At 36.9% G+C, this 20,122-nt stretch overlaps 1 protein-coding gene across 1 annotated transcript in view; it reads left to right on the forward strand.

The window, feature by feature from the left end:
- Positions 1-20,122, forward strand: part of LOC149805053 (uncharacterized) — an 85,412-nt gene that overhangs the window by 12,873 nt on the left and 52,417 nt on the right. The window contains exon 2 of the mRNA XM_089933491.1: positions 8,452-8,538. Within this exon, the coding sequence (XP_089789617.1) occupies positions 8,452-8,538 (87 nt within the window). The remainder of the gene's footprint in view (positions 1-8,451; positions 8,539-20,122) is intronic.

Consider the following 20,122-nt stretch of genomic DNA (forward strand, 5'->3'; position numbering starts at 1 on the left):
GTGGTTGCCTCTTCCTAAAATTCCCCCCGGTGTGAAAATCTTCGACGCTACCAACATTAACAGGATAATAGCCCCCATAGACGGTATCTTGGTAAGAAGAACCATCGACGAATTTATTCAAGAACATGAACTACAATTAAATTTATTGCGGGGATTATTTCATGAATGCATCCTAAATAAATCAGGTTCATGTAGCGAAATTATCGGACGAGTGAAGATTTTAAATCAACTTGTGAATGATATTGAATATTATCATGGTATGTTCATTCGGGCGATAGTCGACGATATATCAATTGCCGATTATGTTCTTCCTATTAGCAAATTCGAGTTGATCAAAAATTCAGGAGAAAAACAAAAATTCATGAGAGTATTTGAATTAACCGAGGAAACGCTACCAAATTTCAAATTCCCCAATTATGACTTTGATGGCATGAGAAAATCCGTCACTGATACCATCGATGAGTTATTTCCGAAGTTACATGCCGCGTGGACTAAAAAAGTACAATCGGAATTGATTCTCAAACACAATAACGATCCGACCAAAGGTGGACGGCATATATCTCCTGGCATCGTTAATATAACGGAAGTTATCGCGATTTATCTTCACGCGGATGTTGTCGAGGGCAGCTACAATGTTGATTCGTCAATGTCAAATCAAGCGCAGCAGGGATTCATCTTGTATTCGTTTTCACCTAGCGCTTCTCCTGGTTATTTGATAATAAAAGAACCAGTGAATCCGTTTTATCTGCGATGTCATAATCGGTTGTTGTCGAGGATAAATTTCAAACTAACGGATCAGAACGGAAATCTGCTCGATATACGCGGGGAAACGATAAGTATCAATCTGCTGGTAAAATCGTAAAAATCACAGATTCTTAATTAGGGAATCCTCGATTCCTGAATCTGTCCACGGGGAAAAACAGGCCAAAAAAAATAAATAAAATCCGGGGGAATTTTCAAAATTAATATATTTTTTTAATTTTTGTTTTTTTTGTTTGCGGAAATCTTCAGGAAGATTCAAGAATCTCCGATTCTAACTTTACTTTCATCGACAAGCTTTTTCAGTTGTCTGACACGCGAGCTTGTAATTTTTCTCGACTCATATGCATCTGATAAAATCAACCTAGCTTTTTCTACCAGCGTCGATAATTTAACAAAATCCTCGATTTGATCATCGCTGACTGTCGCAAGTGATTGGTACATCGCAATCTGGATCTTTTTTATTAGTTTGTACTCGGATGGTAGCGTGTATTTGTATTCGAGCTCCCCCTGAACAATCGTCTCGAATTCGGATCGAATTTTATTCGCGTCCAACTCTGATGGAAGATTTATTTTTTTTCTCAGTTCATCGATGGCTTCGATGATGTTATTTATATTTTCCTCATTCATATATACAATCCTGTAATTCAATTAATCTTCGATCTCACTTTCTGAGTCTGATATTATCGAAATATAATAAAACTCGATCCAAGCGTCAGAATTATATGAAAATGTCGCGTTGATTATTCTTTCTGCCGCACGATGCACCGATGCTAGACTAATATTATAATATTTTGCAGCGGCTCTCATTGACTCAAATACAAGCTCCTTTCCTGTTTCTTGATTTACCGATTTAACCGCTTTAGCTGGTCGCCGTACGCCACCGGTATTACCAAATCTTGAATTTTCACTCGGAGTCACCGCTCGGAGATTTGACAGTTTGTTGTTAAGCTTATCACCGTCGATATGATCGATGACAAGATCGACTTTGATAGGTCCGTGAAAACACTCGAAAACAAATCTGTGGCATAAATAACTTACTCCACTAAAGTTATGCAATAGATAACCCGAATTGCTAACCCTACCAACATTTTTTTTAATTCTTGCATTTCTGACGATACCATCCGATGACGCCTCGTAACCCTCGATGGTTGGATGTAATCTAAACTCGTGTGTGATTGTTTCAGGAATCGTCGATTTCAGATCCATATATGATATTCTATCTGTCTAAATCATAATTTGCCTTGAATCGATTAATATAATCTTCTTCGCATGTTATTACCGAGGAAGATTTCTTTTCGTAATATCTTCGTAATTCCCGATAATTTTTCCCTCCACAGGATAAACACAACCGTGTCTTTCCTCGGGTGCCAACTTGACAAACTAAACATCGCTGTGGTCCTTTGCTGCCACGTCGAATTGCATATATGTGAGCGCCACAATAATCGCCTCTGCAGGATTTGTCGCATGATTTTGTTGATCCGATTGGTATCCACGAACATTTATTCATTATAATTTAAACATTTGTCTAAAATATAATAATGGATGCATTTGATCTTGATGAGGCAGAATATATTATACCTGAGGTTGATCGAGCCAAGAAGGAATTCTTCGATGATGGAGCGGTTCATACTTGGTCAACTTGGAAAACAAATTCTATTGATGCCACGATGAACCTGGAGCGAGCTAAGAAAATAATCGAGCACATAAAAAACTCGCATAAAGAAGAGCGATTTATCTTCGGAATAAAATTTATCGCACAAATGCCGGACGACACTTGGATTATTCGCGATAAACGAGATCCAGTGCGTGGCGGTAAGAAAAACGTCGTTCTTGATAAAAACTCTAAGCATGGATTGTTATTGGGAATCGATGGTCCTTATTATGCCAGGGCGTATCCATCTAGCGCTGTTGTTTATGGTATTTATCGGCTGAATAATAATCCTGACATGAAAAATCTACCTGCGATGAAAGAATCTCCGATGATAAATTGCGTGGCTGAGCGCATTATCGAGCATATGAAAAACGCTCGACGTGGATCTGGTCTGACCCAGTTGAGGTTGAGTAAAATTAACACGTGGGCGAAGACAGTTGCTGATGGTGCATCGATTGACGATGTGGCTGCGTTGAGTAAGAAACTTAAGTTTCCTATCACGGTGAAAACGCTATCGGGAGAAATATTATACTCGTCTCCGTACAGATCACGAGGAGCACCAATCGAGATTGTTGATCATAATTCACATGCGTGGTCGCAGTCGGTAATGATATTTCCGCGGGATCGTGCTGTTAAATTTTATCCCGTGGAAAATTCCACGGATGCCGCAAAAGACAATTCCGATGCCATGTTCAGATATATCAAAATATTATCCGCGTCTGATCCAATATCAGTTTGGTTATTCTCGAGTGAAGAAAAATATGATCAGTTTATATTGCCGCGCGGAGATATTTACCGTGATGAAAAATTACACGAGTCGATGAGAAATCTCGCCGTGAAATATTCGTCAAATCCTGATCAGTTACTGACAAATTGTTTTACGGTTCCGTCTGTTGCTGCTCACGCTGCCAGAGAGAGAAATTCGTGGAAACCTACGAGGAATGAATATCTCGCTGATATTCAACTTAGTTGTATCGAGTACGGCCATGGCGGATTGTGGAATACCAAATATTATTTCGAAGATATGATCTCCGTTGATATGAGCGCGTGCTATCCTGGAAGTTTCCTCGGATATGGCGATTGTGCGGATTATTTTGCTAAATTTGGCCATCCTACCAGCGAGATGACAAGAGTAGCAATTAACGGGCCATTGCCTGAATTTGTCATGACCGGATTCGCTTGCATCACTTCATTCGAGTTTGCTGAAAATTTGCATAAGATTTGCTATATTTGGTTTGGTCGGCATTTATCGCAGCGCCGTTGGGTCCCCACGGTGTTGTTGAGATATATGCTGCATTCATCAATGTTAGTGTCGTTGACAGTGAGCGAGGCAATTATATCATATAGGAAACAAACCGAAGTGTGGTTGCCAACGGATTGTGACAACGCGAAAGATATCGGAAGAAAAATAATTGGTAAATTTACTCAAGGAGGATCCGTTGATCATAAACATCGCCACGCTAGGTTATTTATCAACGACGCCGAGATGGATTTTATTATCGCCGATACAGTATCGCGAGGAATATTCTGCAACAGAGAGAATATTATCATTGATGGAGTAAAGTTAGGTACCGTAATTAGCTACCTTGATGGAGAATCAGCGCAGTATACGCATTTAAGATCGTCGATGCTCGCTTATGTTAGCATAAATTTACTGTCGATGATAAATAAATTTTCTGATATCGCGGTAAGGGTCGCAACGGATTCGTTTTATATCGATAAGAAATACCAGTGTAGGCTAGAAAATTTAATCACCGATGGCTCTTGGGGAACTTGGAGGATAAAAAACGAGGATATCCTAGATTATTGCGAGGACGCCGATGTCGAAGATTGCGATAAATTTCATCGAGATAAATGTGAAGAATCTTCGACGGCTGCATCTGCATTTGACCCAATTTCACGTAACAAATTTGTCTACATGAATGGTCCTGGTGGTAGCGGTAAAACAACGCGAGCGATAAATTTATTTTCAAACTCTGATATGATCGTGCTGACTCCGACTCACAGATTAGCGCGAGAAATAAGGCAACGTGGCGTTGGTTCTTGCACGTATCATAGTTATTTCAAGTACAGCGGTGGATTATGGGATTCGGCTCGCATGGGAAACAAATACATCAACAAGATTATAATATTTGATGAAATTTGCACAGTAGGTCTTGTCACGTTAAAATCATTCCTGACCTGGCTGGAGGAGAAAAATACCGCCGTGATAATGTGCGGCGATCATGGTCAGCCAGATCCTATTGATGGTGAATCTCCTCATGAATGGCTCAGGAACTTCGTTGACTATTATGAGGAAATCGACGCCGATTATAGATCCGATGATAGTTTACTGACCGAATTCAAAAAAATAATTCGATTACAACGGAATAATTTTCAATGTGAGGTGATGAGAAGAATAATCGACGAGACTCCGATGGATATTTTTCTAAATTTGTGGCGTCCCGATCATCTGATTGTTGCTAGCAGGAAAATTGTTCGCGATATTATTCAGGAGATGTTATTCAAGTTGCATTGCGAGAAATTTCCAACGTTGCAGGTGCCGTTGTGTTACAGGCCCGCTGATACCAGGAAACAAAATATTAGTGTTACTTTACCCTGCGGAGAGGAAAAGATCTTGGTCTTGAACGATATTATTCTTGTTGATATTAATCTTGTTAATGACGCGATAAACGCAGAAAGATCGCCATGGAAACTAGGATATGCAACAACGATACATTCATCACAGGGATTGACAGTGCACGGTCAGGTCTGGATCGTCGATGATAGAATTTCCTGGTCAAATTTAGTGTATTTAGCCGTGTCGAGAGTAAGAAAATTATCCCAGTTAGGTAGAATTCGAGTAAATCACATTAGTGACGCTGGCGGTAGTTGAGTATCTTTCGGTATTATTTGTAATTCTTCTTTGGTAAATCCGCGTTGTGGCGCTAGCGAATCTAGGAAATAAATTGCTGGTCTTCCCGATGATCTTGTTACGGCTGATATTTTGTGTGTTGTTACGCTCCAGTTTGGATCGGTTGCTCTTTTTCTGCCTCCCTCGGCCTCACCTTGCTTATATAAATACCTGACCATGACGCTACCTAGCACAGGTGGAATCGTAGAATCCCGTTTTAGGGGTATATTCGATTTTGTAATTGCAATTGCAGGCTTCATTGCTATTGTTCGAGTTACTTCGTTATTTAACGCGTTAATCACATGAGGCAATCTTGATACCCAATCATGAGATCGATTATCTTGAATAAATTCACGCGCGTATTGGTATCCGGATAATCGGTCTGCAAGAGTTTTGTTGAATCTCTCAACGATAGCTTGATTGTGATGAACACCTACAATACCGCGACGGATTTTAACATTATTCTTTTTCATCAGTGAAGTAACCGCGCCAAGAAATTCTCGACCTGGATCAACCTGGAGAAGCTTTGGCCAGGTCAACGGGGATCGTGAATAAATTTCGCTAAACGCCTTAGCGATCTCCGTTGCTGTTTTATTCGATAACGGCTCGGCTTCCTTATACCTGCTGGCGATATCAACGACTGTCAAGACATATTTATATGTGACTCCGTCGACGGTATCGTAAGGAAGAAACATTAAATCAGCCTGATGGACTTCATTAGGGACACTGACGGTGAAACTTGCATATGGTATTTTCTTAGGCGGAGGAAGATATATTTGCCAGACTGCCTGTTTCGATAACCACGATTCAGCGGTGGATTGTTTTACTTTAGCGGCTTTAGCGAGTTTGGCAATTGCTGATTTTCCTCGCCAGAATCCTCGCGGAGAATAATATATCTGCTCCATTATTATTTACCAGCACCGAATACTAATTTACCTTTCATTGCGCCTTTTATCAACCAAGTTGCCAATTTTTCTTTGAAACTTTTGTCAGGAATCGCGTTTAGTGCGTGAATTAGCCTGATATCAGCGAGATGCCTTTGTTGTAGATCTCCACTACGATACGCAAGATCGTGGTAGTAACAAGCGCTATCGATGGCGTTTACTGGATCTTCACCTTGCTTTGGTTGGTTATTATCGTCGAGTCTTATATCGAGTCTTGTTCCGGGTCCACAGTAATTGTACCCTGGCAGATGCTTCTCTCCTGGATATTTTGCCCAGGGAGTTCCGGGTAGATTTGACAAGGAGGCTGCGATATCTCCTCCGGTTCTACTTTTTTTTTTACAAATCTAAACTTGCGTGTCTTGCAAACTTCGCATTCTCCTGCGATTGCATTTCTGTTGTTGCGTGTGACGATTTCGATTGGATTTAACGTAGCTGTGTGAGTGCGACACTTAACACAATATAGATCCATATATTTTAGTAACATGAATGTAATTGATTTTTCCGCCACGAAGCGACGCGAGCAAGTGAAACATAATGCGGTATTACCAAATTCTATAAGGATGATAATCATCGGCCCGTCTGGTTCTGGAAAGACGCAGTTGTTGCTAAATTTGATAATGCGATGGCTGAAATGGGATAAGTTGTATTTGGTTGCGCCGTCCGTTGATGATCAGCGATGTTATCAAGTGCTAAAGGAATTCAGTGACAATACCGACGAGGGCACGATAGAATTTATCACAGACATCAATGAAGCTCCATCAGTGGAAAATTTAGATGGCGATGTTAATAATCTTGTCGTATTCGATGATGTCATGCTGGACAAGCAGACCAACCCGGCTAGGATATTCTCGCGTGGCCGACACAAGAATACCGATGTTATTTACGTGACGCAGCGATATACGCAGATTCCAAAGGTAATTAGGGACAATTGCAATATCTTATCGGTATTCAATGGCGTCGATACTCACACGCTGAGAAATATTCATCAGACTTGGTGTAACGGCGACATGGACATAAACAAATTTAAAAATTTCTTCAGTCGCGCTCAGGCAACACCGCACGGTTTTATTACGATTAATCTTCATGATCCGCGTAGTAGGTATCGAATCGGTCTCGATCAAATTTATTCATAAATTTGCAGCCAAACCTTGACAACGTCCACGACACCAAATAAATTCCCCCCCCCCTAAAAATCCTTGTTTTTTACTTGTCCAGAATCATTGATTTTGCACACAAAAATTGCACTCGGTGACGAATTTACGCAAATTAATTTTCGTAGGAAGCGTTATTTCTGCTTTCTGAGGCTTCTACGGAGAAAGTTCTCGTAGGAAGGTTTATTTTGGCGGAACCGTCTGGTCTGTAGAACTTCCCTGCTGCTCAACAGAGATTCAAAGCAAATAAAAGTTTTCTTAATATAACACGATTTCTTATGTTTTACTCATGATGTGATATTATGTTTAGGACAACTCAAATTTTCCAGGGTCAAGTTAAAATTTCTAGTCAGTTTGCCCCAGGCAAGCTTTATAACACACACAAACACGCATAAGGAATTTCACACCAGCATCATGTGTTGAAATCTAGTAAAATTAATGACCTAGTTATAGTTTTATATTATAAAGCATATTAATGGTGTTTATTATAAATGAAGAGCATACACTTGAGTAACCTTTTAATGGATTTAATCCAATTAATAGAATTATGTGAATTCTCAAACTCCAAAAATATTCACAGATTGTTTCGGAATAACATCGTGCAGTTCCAATTATATGCCCACTGGCATCATCAGAATTTAGGGTTAGTACTAACTGTCCTTACGTTTATATCTAAAAGCTGAGAAGTAGTTAAACATAATTTTTTTAAAGGAAGGTATTGACAAAAGTATGTATGTATGTGCGTGCACGTTCTTGTTTGTACGTATGTGCTTGTACTTTTGTGTTTCTTGCTCATGTAGCTATGTAAAGGAGAATAATATTTGTTAGGTTTATGTTTTCCTTTCAGTGGTTTAAAAAATGTTTGCTCATTTTCATTTCCTCGTGGCTATTGTGATATTGTCAGTGTATTTTGCAATCGAGCATTACAATCCTGTTTTAATTTGCTGGTTACACATACTGACTTAAATTGAATGGTCAAATATATCAAAACATTCATCTACTTTAATATACTTTTTACATATCATTAAATAAGTTTCTTTAAAATTTCAGATATAATGTTATAACAATATATTACTCCGAAAGTGTCAGTTACCGAGCTTGTGGAGGATGGTGGCAGGGATGCTCGACTAGATATCGGTAAGACTGCTCTGCTGAGTTCTTTACTCTCTCTCTCTCTCTCTCTCTCTCTCACACACACACACACACACACACACATTCTTGCATTTGATGCATATCGAGGACCCCGTATATAGGACAATTGTTCTAGCTATCTAGCTAGTTATATACGAAAATAAAATGGTGGTCATCTTGTCCTGAATGATTCTTTTCACAACATGGAAACATTCTATCAGATACAGCCATACCACGAAAAGTCGACCAGTCTCCGTCGCTAAGTTATGACTGGTACATAGAAATTTAAGACTAGCATACTTAAATTTTAATGGAAGTCCTATAGATTCAAAACTGCTCAGGATTTAACATGGATTATAACACCTGTAACTTCCTAGTGTTGAATCCATACATTCACTATAGCATTTTTGTACCACCCAGTTTGCTGAAACCCTTTGTTTCAAAAACCCTTTGTTGATGTACATTTATGAACAAATTAATACAGCTAAAGAAGAAGAGAGGACACACTTATTTTTGTTATAAGACATACGAGAACCACATTACATGCATTAAAGACTTGTACGTTAAGGTAACGACACCTTCTTATTATAAAAGCTTGAAGATAATACGGTTTACGGTCTTAATTTTTTTGGGTGGGGTGGGGGGTTGAATGGGTTTGTTTCCCCCCTAATTGCTTTGATATTATCCCAGACTTGCTTTGTGTTAGTATTTAGGTTTAATTCAGAACAGAAAGCTTGCCAGTTTTTATCGTTAGCTGATTTAATTGTATTTTCCAGCAATTTTTCTTTATCTTTGTATTGACGTTAGTCTAATGAATTTTTGGTACGTTTAAATTTATTTAGAGCTTTTTTTTTTGCCTTATGCGCTGTTGTGCACTGCTCATTACACCATGGTATTATTTGTTTTGGTTATTTTTTACTTTAGGGATACTTAGGTTAGCTGCATTTAAGATGACATGCATTACGTTGTCGTGATAATTATTGATATTTGGATCTTCTAATTTGTCTATATTAACTGACCAATCGGCAGAGCAGAGACAGTACTCGCCACTGCTAGCCATAATTTGACTTTGCAACTGGCATATCCCCAGAGAACGGAGTCAACCACGCCTACTTGTTAACATATCAGGTGATATAACAGCATATAATTGTATACTGGCGCTTATCTCATATGAATCATAGTTTCAGTGCAAACTATGCAAACAATATGCCTTTTCCAAATACAGTATCACATAATTCTACGATGTTCACGAACAGCCCCAGATAAATACAAGATCATAGGGGCCAGAGTATCGGTATCTCAGTTGGCATGCTACTGCAAACACTGATTATGTCTAGACTAGATTAACTGCAAACACTGATTATGTCTAGACTAGATCAACTTTCGCGATTTAGCGCACGAATTTAGTTTTTTCATTATTCATTTTAAAAAATCCTGTTTGTGGTCGTGGAGAACGGGTTTTTTAATGCCTGAAGCGCGGGGCCCCCCTCAGGAGCGGGGTCTGGGGCGGTCGCCTTACTTGCCACCCTCAAAAACCGTTGATATGAGTTGGGACTATTTTGGGACACCATACACCATCGACAGTTGGTTTGCGGTCCATGGGTATTAGTCAGTATGTTTTAGGGTTGGCCTGACTCAAGTTGATTACTTCATGCATATCTTAACAAGGTCTTTGAAATATCATAAAAGACCTACATATCAAATTAGGTTAGAGTTGTGTCTCTCAGATATTGGATATTTACTGTTCACTATATGACGTCCTTATGGTAATACAATATATCTATCGCCTGTGACCTTAACCATCAGATTTACTGGGTGATAATTGAACTGTTTTGCTCGGAACCAGCAGTCTTTTCCTCGATACTTAATTGTGGCCCGTGACAATGGGCTTAAGGTCATCAAAACCTGATTAGGTCTAATAACCCTTTTAAGGTACCTATATACAAATTCGGTCTTGTTCGGTTCAATAATTTTGCATATATTTTCTTCATAAACTCAAAAGACGGTAAAGAAAAAAGAAACAGACTAAGAATGTACCATATAGCGTTAAGTAGCAGGGGTAAAACTTTATAAATGGATAATTTATTTAACATGAAGTGAAGATATTTTTCAAGATATTCGGTGAATGTATATGGTTACCTTTCACAAAATTAAGATATTCGACGCAAATCGTCCGGACCTATTTTGACCGGATGGCTAATATATACAAGATTTGTTCCTTGTCTTACTTTATACTCACGATAAGACAATTTCTAAGACAAATTATGTACAGAAAAAGTTGGTAGGGGTTGTTATTTTTTTTAGAAGTGATCCAAATAACTTGTGAACAAAGTAATCGTTGACAGATAATGAATATCGTTCAACTCGAAAATAAAATCGAATTTATTCATAATGCACACAGCCTTAATATTTGTATCAGAGAGAAGAGGGGGAGAGAGAATAAACTCGAATTTATCCTTAATACACACTGCCTTAATTTATATTTGTATGCATCAGAAATAGATGCCCAAAAATAGATGTAGTAAATAAAATCTCGTTTATTCTTGATGTTTACTGCCTTAATATATGTACCAGAGAGAGAGAGAGAGAGTAATTACCAATTTTCCTATCTTACTGGGTGAATTGTAAACAGATCAACTGACTGAATTGGCAAATAATCACCGTGGCTTTTTTTAACATCCTATGGTACGGTGTCGCGAAACATACATTGTGTCTTTCTTTTCTAAATCACCAGGTAGTTTTTGTTTTGTTGTTTGTAAGATCTTGTGTACCAAATTAGTCATTATGTGGCATTTTGCACTCTTGTTGAGCGACCACCTGCATAGAATAAGCATTTTTTGTTTAAAAAAAGCGGTGGTAAATGTACTGTGAATATAAATTATTAGTATACATATCTTTGGATTTGGGATTTTCAGTCGATTTGTGTCAAATTATACGAAAGTAGGTATTTGTACCTACGTTTCTTATTCAAAGAAAATTATAAAATGATAATGATGATTACGACGATAATGATAATGACGGTTACAATAATAATGACAAAGCAACGAGGATCTGTTGATGCCGTCGTTGTTGTTGTTGTTAATTTTTTATGATGACAGTCGTGTTGATTGATGATTTATTATTAAAAAAATGGTAGCGAAACAGAACCAGGTTTAGATACAGTGAGGCCCTAAGCTTTGGGAAGCTGTAGAAGCCCTATTTGGTAAGTGTCAACAGAGAATAAAGCTGCGAGACTGTGAGGCCCCTTCAAACTGTGAGGCCCTAAGCTGTAGCTTCTTTAGCGTATACCTCAATCAGGTGTAGCAGGCCAAATTAACCCCTGCTCAGATTAAACCCGGGTTTAGTTTGGCCCAGGCCAGAGTATACTCCGGGGGATAAAGTGTCCTAGGCTAAACTATGCCCGGGGGTGTAAAATAGCCTGGGCCAGACCATACCCCTTCAGGCCAGAATATTCCCCACTTGTATATTAAATTAATATTTACTTATCGTTCTGGTATTTACTTGTAGCAGGAAAACATGAGCAACAATCATCGCCGCCTTTTCTGAGCTTACTGAGGTATGTTTTAGCTTCAGCTTAAAGAAATAAGAATACCATTGTGATTTAAAAACTAGAACACATTGATGGGAGTGTTGGAAATATAATAGTTAATCATTACAATTGGACTGGAAGAATGTGAGGTATATATTGTATCATGATTCTTGATTCCTTCTTCAAGTTTTCTACAAAAAAAGCTCAAATTGTTGTGCATTGTCACTACTACGATAGTGTAACAAATTACTGCGATAATATATATATATTATCTTGTATGTATATACCTTGACAGACTACGAGTACGACTGAAACATGTCACTTACCTTACCTGACAAAGCTGAATCCTCAATAAAATGTTGAAAAATTAAGTAATTCTTGTGTATCGCTCAACACTATTGATATGATGGGGTATAATTTGGCCTGAGGGATATGAATTGGCCTAGGCCATAATATACCCCAGGGGTATAAATTGGCCCAGGCCATAATATACCCGGGTATAATCTAGCCTAGGCCGCTTTAACCCCAGGTATACTCTGGACTGGGGGTATACTTTTGCTTGTTACACCGGCCCTGCAGCGAAGTGGTTAAATGCCTGACGTTGTTATCAAATTACATGTATTGGCAAGATTTTGTTTCGTGTAATTGTTGTTGTTGTAGGGTTTAACGCCATATTTGAGCACACGATAGGCTATACATGGCGGCCAGTATTAATGGTGGAGGAAGAACCCGGGAAAACTCCAGAAAGAACCACCGACCCACGAGAAGCTACTGGCAAGCTTTCTCACATACCCACATTGGCTGAATCCGAGACTCGAACCCACGTAGACAGTGGTGAGATGGCAGTGATCCGTAACGGAGAGCGCTTTAGACCACTCGGCCATCTGTTTCGTGTAATATTATGGTTTAAAGGTAATTGTTATGTAATACTACAATCGCATGTGGCACGTAACATACGTGTCCAAATTTGCATATGCATGTTTTTGCATACTTACAGTTAGTAATGTCCACGGATATACACGACTATCAACACTTGTATGGTGAGTACATTTGAACCAGCTCTTGAGGGAGTGCAAAAGGAAATTGGCACATGTGAAAATTTGTACACTATGCAAATGTTAACATTTGTACATATAATAAAATACACAAATTTGTGTATTTTATTTAAATTCCTTAAAACTTTGTCCAAGAAATTATAAAGTCGTATTTTCTTAAAAAATAGTTTAGCCAGGTTCAATTTGGTTATGTGCCTATTTGTACATCGCGACGTGATTCTTTTTATTTTTTTCGTTTTTGTTTCTTCAAATATTTATATGCGCACTTTATTATGCATGTCTCTCTGGTCCTACAATGTAAGATCTCGACCCTTATATTTATGTTTTCGGCGTCGACGCCCAAAACATAAATATCAGGTCTAACATTGTAGGAATAATATCTCTCTAGAGTATAACATATTAATATTTGTTTATTGATACAATGTAACGGAATGGTTATCGAGCTAAATAACGTGGTACGGCCACATTTAAACTTTATTAATGTTACGTGGATTTCTTTTCAATCATCAGACTCCACTTCTTCGGCTTAATAAAACCCAATACAGTGCTGAAGTTGCTATTAGAAAACAACCAAACAACACAACGTGGTACTAAATACTTTCCTAGCTCAGATGTTGACGTGTATTTATGAGTTTAATGTTGCTGTTGTTTGGTGTTTTTTTGGTATATTTTTCTTAATGAGTTTATCGTGGTTTATACCAAAACAAAATCAGAAAATGACAACATCAAACTTTTACAATTGCAATTCTTTATAATTTTATTCTTTCATTTTTATATTGTCCTTTGTTAAAAAGATATTTCCTATCACTATTCGAATCTTTTTTAAGCGTTTTAATTCTTGTCGAGGGCGTATGCTACGTAGCTATTTAAAGGCATAAAACAGGGTGTTCGCCATCTGTAACGTAATAGCTACATCAGCATCCAACAATACTTCTACCAATGGAAGGCGATCTGAGGTTTTGAAAATCTCCACAGCATGGCTTTAATACTTTATCTAAATAGGCACATGTGGTCTGAGTAGAAGCTCAGTATTGAAAGTAAAGGATGTGTCGTTGGGTTTGACATATATATGACTCTTGGATTGGATGCTTTCACGAGTTCATTGTAACTTGACCGAATCTTTACTGCGAATAACCAATTCTCATTTCTTTAAATCTATACTCGCGTTCATTAACAGTTTGTGTTTCCAACAGGGGCTACTTACACATGAAATTAAGACTATCGATAAATGGTTATAGTGATGGAGGTCCAACAGTCAAACAGTGGAAGAAATCGACCAAGACCGTTACGATGGGGGAGCAGCGGGATTTATCTCCCATCCCATCCCCCATGTCGTAAATATCACGGGTTGACCCTGTGGTCTTACTTTGTAGGACTGTGAGTCCAGTTGTTATAATGTTAGTCTTGGAACCCACTTCCTCCCCATAGCTATATCCATTTACCTATTGTTTTAAATTTATCTGTAACGAGCCTCAGCGAGAATGCAGTAGCCCCAATATTCTTGACAGATTTTGAGCTTCCCATGTTTTATTTTCTTCAAATCTCCTGAAGGTAATCAGCTCAGCAGGTAGCAAGTTAGAACATGGTATTCTTTTTATCTGTTTTATTTTTGTACCAAATATGTTACGGCCATGGCTTTGGTAAGGGATTAGTTAATTTGTACATGTGGTTCATTGGGTACATGGATTGATGGATTGGTGGTTTGTTCATATTTCACATGATAAGTAAAACCTATTACGAAAAAAAGTAAAACTCATACTTGACTAATGTCTTTGCAATAACAAAACAATTCATCGAAAAATCAGAGCCGCTTTGACAAGAAATCGTGCGAGATAAATAGCTAATATTCAAGTTTCTTGGGTGTGTTATATCGTTCTCGTAGAGCACTCCTTAAAGCAAAATTATGAGCAAAACCTTGTTTCCAATCAGATGCGACATGCTTGATCATAATGAACCCTTTGCCCGTGTGTTTTGCTACTGTGGCCCTGTTTAACAAATAAGTTACCCCTTAAATTTATAACAATTGTTTTATTTGTTCCATCTATACTATATAACCAAAGGTATCCATGTCTACTGAACTGTGTTTCCCTTCCTCTTTTATTTTCCAACTGATCAGATAAAACCAAAATAATCAAAACCTACTTAAAAATCTCTGATTTTAAGTCAGTAATGTGAACTACCTTATACATTGATCAACCTAGTTTTGGTTTGAAGTCTATAATTTTACTGTCTGGGTATTATTCAACCAAATAAATTATGTAATACCCAACAAACGCAGGCCGTGTATCCTTCCAGCCGTCCATCTTTTACCAGGGCTGTTGAAGATGATACGGCTGGAGCAGGCTTGGTCGTGAGAAATTTCGCAATGTTGTAGTGTAAAAGAAGACTATAAATAGAGAGGAGAGACGCAGAAGATGAAGTACAAAAGAAAGAGCATTAAAAAATGGTATACAAAATAAAACAGCAGGAAAATGCAAGAATTCTTTCGGTTTGGGCAAGGGTGGAAAGGAAAACAGTTTGGTGCAAGGGATATCGCTTTATCAACCAATCAAGAAAATTACTTTTGGCATATAGATGTTATGGAATAAACTGTCCTGGGTTCTCTCACTGGTTTTGTATGCGCGAGAGTAAAATGGTCTCCCTTCCAAGGTTGATGGTGATCTCCTTAGGATTCTCCGATTTTTCCACCACAAAAGACCAAGGTGTGCCAATTCTGAGGAGTCTAAAGTGCTTAGTATAAGTCATGAGATGCCTGTTAGGATCAGGAGCATTCATGTTGTAAAAATTATGCCTATTCGGCATCAGATACAGCCAACATTATTAACATTTTAAAATACTTTAAAAAACGTTTTTAACAAACACTGCTCAAACAGAGATGGTGAGTAATTTTGTTCGGGTATGAAATAAAGTCACATTGAAGGCAAGGAGATGATACAACACCAAAGAAGAACAAGAAAGAAAAAAAAAAGAAAATAAATACAATCAGTAATAAAACCTGATCATATCATTCAGAGCGCATGAGTCATTTACGATCACCAACGCTGCTTCATGTACTTAAGAAACATAGGAAGGAGCAGGATGAAAATAATAATTCGAGGTCGAGAGAGATGCTTAAAGGCATTACAGAACATTCATATATATGTGAAGTACACAACTTTGATGGGGTATTAAGTAAAAAAAACGTTAATTTAATTTTCTTATTTAAGATTAAAATTTAGAGTTATTGAAAACACAGCAAATAAAACCAATCATTTTTCATAGTTCTAATGTATACAATGTCGCGAACTTTCAGGACATGGTCATATTGAAAATTCAGCAGGTTTACTATTGAAACGGTAAAGGGCATAACTATTTTGAGTTACACGGGAACATATTGATTTATATATCAGTTTATAAATTTATTTAATCTAATTTGTGCATTAACATTTGTGTTATTTAGCAATTGACTAAATTTGTATGTATATGCATGTTTTAGATTCCATTAACCTATATATTATTGTGCTATTTTAGCATCATATTGACATAGAAAAAAATACTAAAATTCATTAAGGACATTGAAAAAAATACTAAAATTCATTAAGGACGTTTAAAAAGATACTAAAATTCACTAAAGACATTGAAAAAGATACTAAAATTCACCAGTTATATGTTGTGTGGCACACAGTTCACGTTTACTTTCAGATATATCCCAAAAATTTAGCCATTTCCGGTTGCAGCTGGATATCTGTCATTGATTACGCGGAACTTTGTAAAAATCAGTCTATACAGTGTTAATAAGGGAATCAAAAGTTAAAGACTTTTTAAATATCCTATACATTCTGCTTTTAAAATAATTGAAAACACTAGAATGTCAAGGGTGTACATATTTATTTTTCATGCAATCAACAAATGGAATAACTGAGGTAACCATCAATTATTCTGTCCTAAATCACACACAATTTGTCTGGTAAAGGAAATACATTTAATATGACAAGAACAGTGCAACGTAATATGGCATGACTTGTTTGAAATTTCACTAATTATTCCAGTAAGAAGTCTCGCCCAAAATAAAAAAGCATTCATTTTTATAAAATGTATGTAGAAAACCTAACGGTCTCTCCAAAGAACTTATATAGTGGGGTACGTTTTCTTAAGAATAAAACTTTTCGTAAAAAATGAGAGGTGATCAATGATGTGGTCAGATACTTATATGCTGTAGTAATAAACAATATAACAATGATCCTAAAGTTTTTCATCTAAATCGTCAGAGATATTCAATTATAAAAGTTGTCAATTAGTTGTATGGAAATGATTAATGGTTGACCCGCGTTTTGTAAGGACATTTGTACGGTTACGGTAATTGATCCTAATATGTGGGATAATGCTTAATTTTTTAAAATTAATTTCACCTGGAAAGGCAGATAAATTTCGAAATAAATCCCCCCTCTTTGTAAGTGTCCTCGAAAAGATTGATTATTATCCAATATTACATTAATTGATTCTATATTGAGAGCTCTCATGCAATTTTGAATTATTTGCACACGCAAAGGGAAGTTCATTTCTAAATAAACCATTGCCTCTTGTGAAATCGAAACAAAAGATTGATTATATTCTGTGAAGGAGAATGCGTTCATTGAATGCACAAATGCTGTAAACCTTTTGCAAGTGATGTGGTCAGATACTTATATGCTGCAGTAATAAACAATATAACAATGATCCTAAAGTTTTTCATCTAAATCGTCAGAGATATTCAACAAAAGCCTTTATTACGTGTCAGTACTATGGTCATATGAAAAATGTTAATGGTCGAACAAAGACGATTTATTTCAGTCGTATCCGGGCCGGAAAACTGTATAATTGGCCAATTAGTTGGATGGAAATGATTACTGGTTGACCCGCGTTTTATAAGGACATTTGTACGGTTACGGTAATTGATCCTAATTTCGATTGATCCTAATTTAATTAATTTCACCTGGAAAGGCAGGTAAATTTCTGAATAAACCCCTCCATCCTTGTAAATGGAAAAACCATGTCCCTCCCTCCTCGTAAGTGGAAAAACTATGTCCTAGAAAAGATTGATTATTATCCAGTATTACATTAATTGATCCTATATTGAGAGCTCTCGGGTAATTTTGAATTATTTTCACATGCAAAGGGAAGTTAATTTCTAAATAAACCATTGCCTCTTGTGAAATCGAAACAAAAGATCGATTATATTCTGTGAAGGAAAATTTGTTCATTAAATGCACATATGATGGAAACCTTTTGTAAGTGAAATTACGCAGAATGTGTCCTATGCTCTTTTTACGAAAAATGACCATATATGTTGACCCTTTGAAGAGTGGAAAAGAATATATTAATTTGTTAGGCAACCTTTCAAATGTGTATGCATCTCTTCTCTGGACAAATTAAGATAGTCAGTACAGTTGAACCTGCAATTAAATGTGTATGTTGAATTCATTGTGAACGTGGAAAACTGGATAGATACTGAATTGACAAAGTTATACGGATCAAAGGGCTCCATATAAAGAGTTTTCAGCTATAAACATTACGTGCAGACCGGATGAAAGGTTTCGAATTGATTTGATTAAACATTATCATTTTGGCTACTTTATAGTATATATGTTTGAAAATTTTGTTATAAACTTTGTAGACTTTGTCTGTTCAATATCTATAAGTTTTATCCAAGATAATAAAAAATATGAAATCGTCTTTCTCAGATTGTATCCACTAAAATTTCATACAGCGACGAGCATAAATTAATTAGTCATGTCTGTAAGATCCTCACATAACATAGGATTAGTAGGCAGTCAAATTAATTAATCATTAATAATACATTTTGTCATGTTTATTATGAGGACGCAACACCAAACTGAACGAAACTTGGTCAGATTTTAGTTTAGAATAAGAATGTATTTGAGTGGCATAAATTCCAGCTATGTAATGCTTTCACAATATCAGTGTACCATCAATGAATATATGCAATGCATCCACTGTGGTAGCTAGGAATGTCTTAGTAATGCATGTTCTGATTAGTCTCGCTGCCAGTGTATTTTAAATAGTCTGTCGATTTGACACTTTTATTCGGTTTTATTTTAATAAAGAAGGTCCGAGATATGCCTTGACCACTGTCAAGATCTGTAACTCAAGCTAACACTAACATTGTGCATGAATATCTTAAACGTACCGTACGCATTTATTGCTAATTTTAAAAATTGAAAGAGTTAAACAAATATATACACAAAAACGTCCAAAATTTAATTTTTCGAAATTAATGCATTGACAGCAAAAACTCTGTCGTAGAAAACGAACGAATTTAAAAACCGTATTAGGTACAGCTAGGCACATATGCCTAATACTACATACTAGGATTAAGTAACTGTATCCTCCACAAGGGTTTTATTTATAACAGTCTTCAGTTCTTTACGACAGTTGCATTATTGCGATTGATTGATCGATTGTCATGCAGTTAGGTTGAAGTGTCGTATAAAAAGTTTCGAAATAGGGCACTGCTCTGGCGATCCCACCAGTTAGCTTGACTTGAGCGTTTATGGCAGAAAATTGGCCTGATCGTCAATTATAATTTTTGTTCACAATAAGAGCAATGTATTTGTTGTGTAATGCATGAATATTCTCTCTCTCTTTCAATTACTATCAATTACTAGCAAATTAAATGCAGATAATGGGAGTGCATGATTGTGTTTAACTCAGCATGTATTTTGTGGTGACTTGGTCTTTTTCAAGCTGCTTTAGCTGAATAAATTGATGGTCATACAACATTGTTTCTATTGTTGTTTGTATAGTGTTATACACCAGTCTCAACACAAAGAATAACTGTGCATTAACTATAAAATATAAACAACAAAACACAATATATTAATTTAACCGAATTGAAGTCCCTAACAAAAGCAACAGCGCTGACGGCTGGTGTATAACCTTGACGTTCTGTTTTTCCAGAAGTGAAGTACGTGGGTCAAACTGATCTATGATAGCACATGTATGGGTGGTAATTTTGTAATATTACATG

The sequence above is a fragment of the Sinohyriopsis cumingii genome, chromosome 2, assembly GCF_028554795.1.
Source record: "Sinohyriopsis cumingii isolate HCF-2022 chromosome 2, ASM2855479v2, whole genome shotgun sequence".
In the NCBI taxonomy this organism is placed as follows: domain Eukaryota; kingdom Metazoa; phylum Mollusca; class Bivalvia; order Unionida; family Unionidae; genus Sinohyriopsis; species Sinohyriopsis cumingii.